Here is a 6,586-nt window from a genome sequence, read left to right on the forward strand (position 1 = left end):
ACGGGATTCAGCTTGAAAAGAGGGTTCGAGGCCAACCCCATGGCACTTGGTAAGCCCTTTGCATGAATCCTAGTTGGCGTTCTTGTAGGTCTGACCCCAAACTACATACTTGACCTCACCCGGCTTGGGATTCTTGCCCCAGGGGATGGCAGGAGTGAAGCCGGGCATCGGATCTTACTGTTGCGTTGCAGCATCGTGACGCTTGCCCAAGTCCCATCTGACTCGAAATGCACTACGAATCTATAATAGGGACGCTTCGTTTATTTGAGTACCTTTGTTTCACTGTCAGCTGTAATCTTTCCCTCGTCTTGGAGCTATACGAGAGAACCGGGTAAGTTATGAAACGGTCGCAGGCCAACAAGGACTAAAGATATTGAGGTCGCTCATGGACAACTCGGCCTTTAACACCAGAAAAGAAACAGTCTCAATGGTCACGAGCATCGAGGTTCTTGATCTCGTTGCCGACAGATCGTCTCGAAATCTATGATTCGGGTCGACTTGAGTGAAGTGAATCATTGATATCCAAGTTCTCGAAGAGCTATCAGCATGAGGAAACATATACGGTCTCCAGGAGAGAGAATGCGGTGAGCCTGTTGCTGCAAGACCGCGGAATCAGGGAAAGCCTCGGCTCGAGTTAGGCAAGTCAGACGGCGTCGGAACACCAAGCTCATTTGTCCAAGACCAAGGCAATCATCAACCTGAGGATCTCGACTGACAATATTGGTCTCGCCTCTGTCCTCAGGGTCTTGGAGAAACTGAGAGTTCTCCCTTAACTTTAAGGTCAAGATTAAATACTTAGACGGGATAATTTGAAGATATAAGACCCTGAATGACCTCTTATTGATGCGACTTGTGGTGGGGTTATCTTATCTTATCTCTCAATCTGATGATAAACAAATTTCAATTAGGGTCATCTGATCGCGAACGCACGTATAATACAATCATGATCAAAAAGTAAATCAAGACTCAAACTTATTTCAGGATAGTGGTTTGAGGTATTTAGTAGATCTTAGATAACAACAAGGCATGAGCTAGAGGCACCTTCATCGACAACATGGAGGGCCACCTGGCTGAGAAAAGAGGCGTAAGTACTCCGCAAGCTTCAGCTACTTACTTCCGGGCCTCGGCGCTTGCCGTTGCCCAGACTTAAAACGGAGCAACCCGATGCGAGGGGGGATATCAGTCACGAGATAAGCGTAAAGTATTTAATATCCCCAGTTCCCTGGATGCTGAAATGATTTCCTTGATCTGAAAACACGAATAAACCCCTACAATGGCTTGCAGGACACCCGAAGAACTCCTCTCTGCCATTCTGCAGACAGTTGAGCGGGACATTGTCCCACTGACCCGTGAGGGGGTCGCTTCTGGGAGCAAGGTCTTTGGCGCCGCCATCCTGTCATCCAAAACCTTTCAGCCATATACGGTTTCAACCAACAACGAGCGAGTTTCTCCCTTACTTCATGGAGAGATAAATTGCATTCAAAAGTTTTACACAGAGACTTTTCCTAATCCTGTTGATCGACCGAGTACGCGAGATGACTGTGTCTTCTTTGCAACACACGAACCATGCAGCTTGTGCCTCAGCGGCATAACATGGTCTGGATTCAAGGAGTTCTACTACATGTTCACATACGAAGACAGCCGGGATCAATTTTCCATCCCATACGACATTGAGATCCTAGAGGAGGTTTTTCGGGTCAAGGCGGAGGGCGAAAGTGCCGAATCACTCAGAGATAGGGATCTCTACAACCGAAAGAACAAGTTTTTCACCGCCCAAAGCCTTCAAGACCTAGTTGAAGAAGTCAAAGATGCTCAGGAGCGAGAGCGATGGAGTGCAGAAGTAGAAAGGGTCAAGAGTCTCTATAAATCACTCAGCGATGTGTATCAGCTGAACAAGTCCAAAGGAGTCGAGACATCCAGTACATGGAAGTAGTAGTGAGGACGGGCTATGCTTGAAAGCTTTATAAATAAGGGTATTCATTTATCTCTTGAGAAATGTTATAATTAAGATAGGTCGCGATTTTGGCTGGCGCTTCGTGGCTGGTTTCATTGGCCCAGCTGAAGACTCCACACTCGAGCTGGACTGTGGGTCAAGTTCCTGTTGTCGGGTAGGCATCGTATTAAGATCTTTCAGCTTGAACAGAGAACAACTGTTGTTAAGGGAGTTGATTGACATTTCATTGGAAATATAATATAGGGAGGGCTGAATAGAGGCTAAAGAGCCTATTTGGTGTACCGTAAATCCTTGTAGGCACTCCGCCTGTTGCTTTGCTTGGGTCTTGTTCTTGATGTAGCCACGGCTGCAGGACAACCTGCACGAACCGACAGCCAGGTTTGCTCCATACTGCGAGTTCGTGCTAGCAACCTCAACTCCAGGCCAGCAGGCCAAAAGTTTCATTATAGAGCCTCTACCAGCTGCGGCGCATTGATTGAACCATTGCTGCCAGTGAATCGGAAGTAGCCGAGAATTTTTCGAATTGGATGGAGGGGTTGGTTAAGCTCAGTTGGGCTTGCTTCTAACCCGTACGTCGTCGCAGGCTCTGCAATAGCTACACCGTCCTTGATCCCTTGCAAGGTCTCGTATTATCCCACGTGTTGATTTCTGCACCATCACGCCCTGGTTTGGTTCTAGACTCTTCCAAGGCTGGGATTAGAGTTGTCTGCGGAGACGGAGTTGGGGATGACGGATGATTGGAAAGATGGAACTCCAGCCTGGCAGCCAACCCTGCAACCAACCGAAGATAATCTTGGCTTAGCGCTGGAGGGCAACCCAAGACAGTACAGCTCACAGCATCCAGAACAAGGCCCGTGCAGTTATCTCAACGATAGTTAACGTGGGGAGGACACCCTTGACGGACAACGCGAGGATTTCGAATCTCTTCACTTTTTACTTCACAAGTCACAACCCACAAGAACCCCGAAGCTGACAACTCGGTGGCCCAAATCCCGGACTTGACGTCTGGTGGGCTTCAACAGTGGCCGAGTTTCAATTCATCCGTGTCTGCCTTGTAGGCTGGCAAGATGCTTGGAGCGCCCTGACCCAATTAAGACCTTAGGGTTCGTTTACTCTTACCCTAATTGCATTCCACGGTGTATTCTTAAATAGCAGCCTCGGGCTCACTATCCTCTCCGGCGTTGTGAGGTTAAACTCGGTTCGGATCGTCCTATGGTCTGATCTGTGTTCGGTCGGGTGGATACCGCAATGGACTATCTCATCTGCTAGGTCGGTCCATGCGAGCATTAGGTCGATCGTGCTCTCGCAGTCCACTCCTTCCTATGTCTTCGTTCCTCGTGGTAAGAGGCTGAGCAAGCCATGCTCATCCATGAGGTCGATGATCGGGTTCGCTTCGCCTTGCCTCCTGCTTCTTAATTCCTTAGGAGGGACCCGTGTAGAAGAATACTACGACTTCGAGATACCGCCGGGCCGTATAGGTGGGCTGTTCTTGTATCAATCACGAGTCTTTATGGCCAACGCGTTCCTCAAGATGCTGGGCGTTCTTTAGCCAGACGTAATGGGAGGAGTATAACATAGTAACATTACACCAAGACCCAAGGAAGCTTTTTATAGGTTTACAATTTTGTACCCTTAAATATTATATTAGCATAAGTACAGAGATGGAAACAAAAGTCATCATTAAGCCACGTGTGAGGCGCGTGATGTAAGCATCAGCTGTAGTCTAGATGCCCTGAGGTTGGTAAACAACTCAACTGCACAACAAAGTGGACGACATCTGGTCAGGAACAAACTGGATTTGCTTTGTAAGCTTCTTCAAGTGATGAGAAATTAAAAGATATAGCCCAGCTTAGACGGTATCAATATCAGTATAAACCCTGATATATCCCTTCATTCTCTGAGATTTTCTGAGACTCGCGGCCTACTCATATTCACTACTATACTGTGTTGTTTCATCTAAGCAGACTCCTTACATGCAAATCCTGCTTTCTTGATCTCCAAGTTCTTGGCGTCTTGAGCAGCAATAATGTCCTCTCCAGTTATAGCAAATTCCACCATGCTTTCAGGGGCTGGGAAAAAGTGGTTAAGGAGATAGTAGAAGACGCCACCAGATAAGAAAGAGTAGACATAACCGATGTAGAAGCTGTACACATATTTCAGTCAGCATTAATGTTATGATAGAGAAGACCAGGGTGGAATTTAGGACTTACAGGTGTTGACCTCCCAGCGAGACACCAGTATGGCCACGGCCCGCTTGGACAATGTTGTCGATAAAGCCAGGAAGAGGGGGGATGCAGCCAATGAAGAAGGCAACCACAGCACGCCAGTTGGTTCCCCATTTTTGCGAGTAGCGGTAGATGCCGTGGAAGTCGTACATGTCCGGCACCGAGACTTTGCCGCGTCGGAGAATGTAGTAGCTGAAGAAGGATTAGAGTCGGCGAACTTTCAAAGCGTTACAGTAGGCAAAGGTTAGGGTGGACGTACTCCGTCATAAGGATAGAGGTCATAGGACCAAGGAAGATGGTATAGCCGTTGAGGAAGGCGATAAACTTTTGGGCGGATGCCAAGATTTTCCACTGTAACATAAGGTCAGTCATTTAGTCAACACAAAGCCAGTATTTTGGAGAACGAGACGTTGTGACACCAAAGAAACAGGTGCAGTTACTCACCGGAACAAAGGCCCAGCTACCAATTACGGCGGCGAGAATTTGACCACGCCGGATGTTGATATACCGGGGAGCAAAAGCCATCAAATCGTTGGCGGCACTAATTGAGTTGGCGGAAATGTTGATACCAAGCGTTACGATAATCAGGCCGATGGCTGCGAAGGCAGCTGCAGCACGACCACCAGAGGAACCAGATTTCATCCACAAGTTGATGATATCAATGGGGTTCCAGAGAACCTCGCCGTACGCTGATTGGGAAGCAGCTGCGGTGAAAATGCCAAGGAGACCGACAATGGCTGGTGACACTAATTAGCAATTTGAATAGGGTGTATGAACAGGAGAATCTTACTGAAGATGAAGGGGATAACGATGGCCTGCACGTTCTGAGCGCTGGGCTTGTTGGCATATCTGGAAAAGTCGGCGATGTTGAGACCGAGCGTGGAGTAGTTACCCAAGACTCCGTTGAGATCTAGATTGTTCAACTATTAGGGGATGAAAGAGACTACCAGAACTGCTTCGCTCACTATTGAAGAAGGCCCATGCCAAAGTGGCACCGTGAATGGTAGTGCCCTTGGAAATCACAGTGCTGTGGCTAATTGTTCCACCCGCCTTATGCAATGTGTCACCAAAGACAGCCAGGAAGACGATCGGGGCAATGATACTCTTAAAGGCGAAGAAGTATTGGACCTGCAATTATCAGCCTAATATTAGTCCAGCTCACAAAAGTTGAATTGAGTAGTACCTTGGTGTATGGGATACACAAGAAGGGAAGCTGAAGGAGGAAGTAGAGCACGAATCCACACATCCCTGCAGTGGTGATGCCCTCAGATTCTGGAATGTGATTCGGGATATTGGCAAAGCTCGGCCAGATGGCGGTCAGTAGAACGGTCATGCATTGACCTCCAGTCGTGGTTTGCACACTACAAGACATCTCTCAGTCACGAACCTTACAGCAGCAAGAGGACAAAATGCACTTACCCGAGCCAGACAATGGCAAGGACACAGCGGGACAGCACAACAAAGTAGCTAAAGTAGTAGCCAAAGGGCATGCGAGAGAGAACCGGGAAGGGTGTGTGCAGCTGTGAACAAGTCAGTCAGTCGATGAGGAGTCACAATCACCAAGTGAGAAACATACAATAGCTCCGATTCTTCCATTGGCTGTAATGACAAGGCCCATGAGAAAGTTACCAAGCACACAGGCTCCAATCGCCATTCGCCAACTAAGCCCGACAGCAATCATGGATGAGGCTACGCCACGAGACATTAACAATTCGCGCTCTTCCTGTGACGTATAAACAACGTAGTAATCTTACCAACTTCCCAGTTCGACACAGCCCATGCATCTGCCATCCAATAAGCCACATAGGCACCCCAATTCCAGGTTCGCTTCGAAGGTGGGATCGGATCGAAATCCGCATTGGACAAGTTCTTGGACGGTGCAAAGGAGCTCGGTTCCTGGTGAACTTCGAGGCTGAAGTTGAATCCGAATCGTCGCCTCACTGGGCCGACTTGCGCCGGTTCCGAATCGGAAGTGACCCCGAAGCCATTCTTAGTGTCCGAGCCGTCTGACTGCATCTTGGATTAAGACAGGGAAAGCGAAGCGCAGTGCCAAGTCAATCAATAGGAGTACACTAGAGACCAAGCTGTTGGAAACAAAACAAATGCCAAGCGTTTTAAGGGGACATGAATGGGGGGGAGTCTGGGGATTGATAACCGAGAAAAACACGCTGTAAAGCTTATCTCCGTCCGCAATCAATAAATCATAAGATCTATTGATAAGCCAGAAGGGATCCAGCTTAGCTTTATCGCCACCCAACTGTAATTCGTGGCGTCCGTCCCAACCTGGCCAGTGAGATCTATGAACGTTATCTTCTGTGATACGCTGAAGTGTGACTAAAACCGAGGGTCTCACTGGTTCTTATCTTGTCGGAAAAACCAACCTCAGCTTCCTCAGCTCAACAGACAG

General features: G+C 48.2%; 2 protein-coding genes across 2 annotated transcripts; one reads left to right on the forward strand and one right to left on the reverse strand.

The window, feature by feature from the left end:
- Nucleotides 1-943: 943 nt before the first annotated feature.
- Nucleotides 944-1,993, forward strand: NECHADRAFT_104881 (uncharacterized protein; the record flags this gene model as incomplete). Its single annotated transcript, XM_003039647.1, has 2 exons — nt 944-954; nt 1,285-1,993. The coding sequence occupies 2 exons, from the start codon at nt 944-946 to the stop codon at nt 1,931-1,933; spliced, it is 660 nt and encodes a 219-aa protein (XP_003039693.1). The 3' UTR covers nt 1,934-1,993.
- Nucleotides 1,994-3,757: 1,764 nt separating this feature from the next.
- On the reverse strand, nt 3,758-6,225 carry NECHADRAFT_62333 (uncharacterized protein). Its single transcript, XM_003039650.1, has 10 exons — nt 5,934-6,225; nt 5,756-5,868; nt 5,599-5,699; nt 5,363-5,540; nt 5,145-5,307; nt 4,970-5,089; nt 4,624-4,916; nt 4,439-4,530; nt 4,165-4,371; nt 3,758-4,097 (listed from the first exon to the last, which is right to left on the reverse strand). Exons 1-10 carry the CDS (start codon nt 6,193-6,195, stop codon nt 3,911-3,913), a joined length of 1,716 nt encoding a protein of 571 aa, XP_003039696.1. The 5' UTR covers nt 6,196-6,225; the 3' UTR covers nt 3,758-3,910.
- Between the last annotated feature and the right edge of the window lie 361 nt (nt 6,226-6,586).

The sequence above is a fragment of the Fusarium vanettenii genome (genome assembly GCF_000151355.1).
Source record: "Fusarium vanettenii 77-13-4 chromosome 7 genomic scaffold NECHAsca_84_chr7_2_0, whole genome shotgun sequence".
NCBI classification, from domain to species: Eukaryota; Fungi; Ascomycota; class Sordariomycetes; order Hypocreales; family Nectriaceae; genus Fusarium; species Fusarium vanettenii.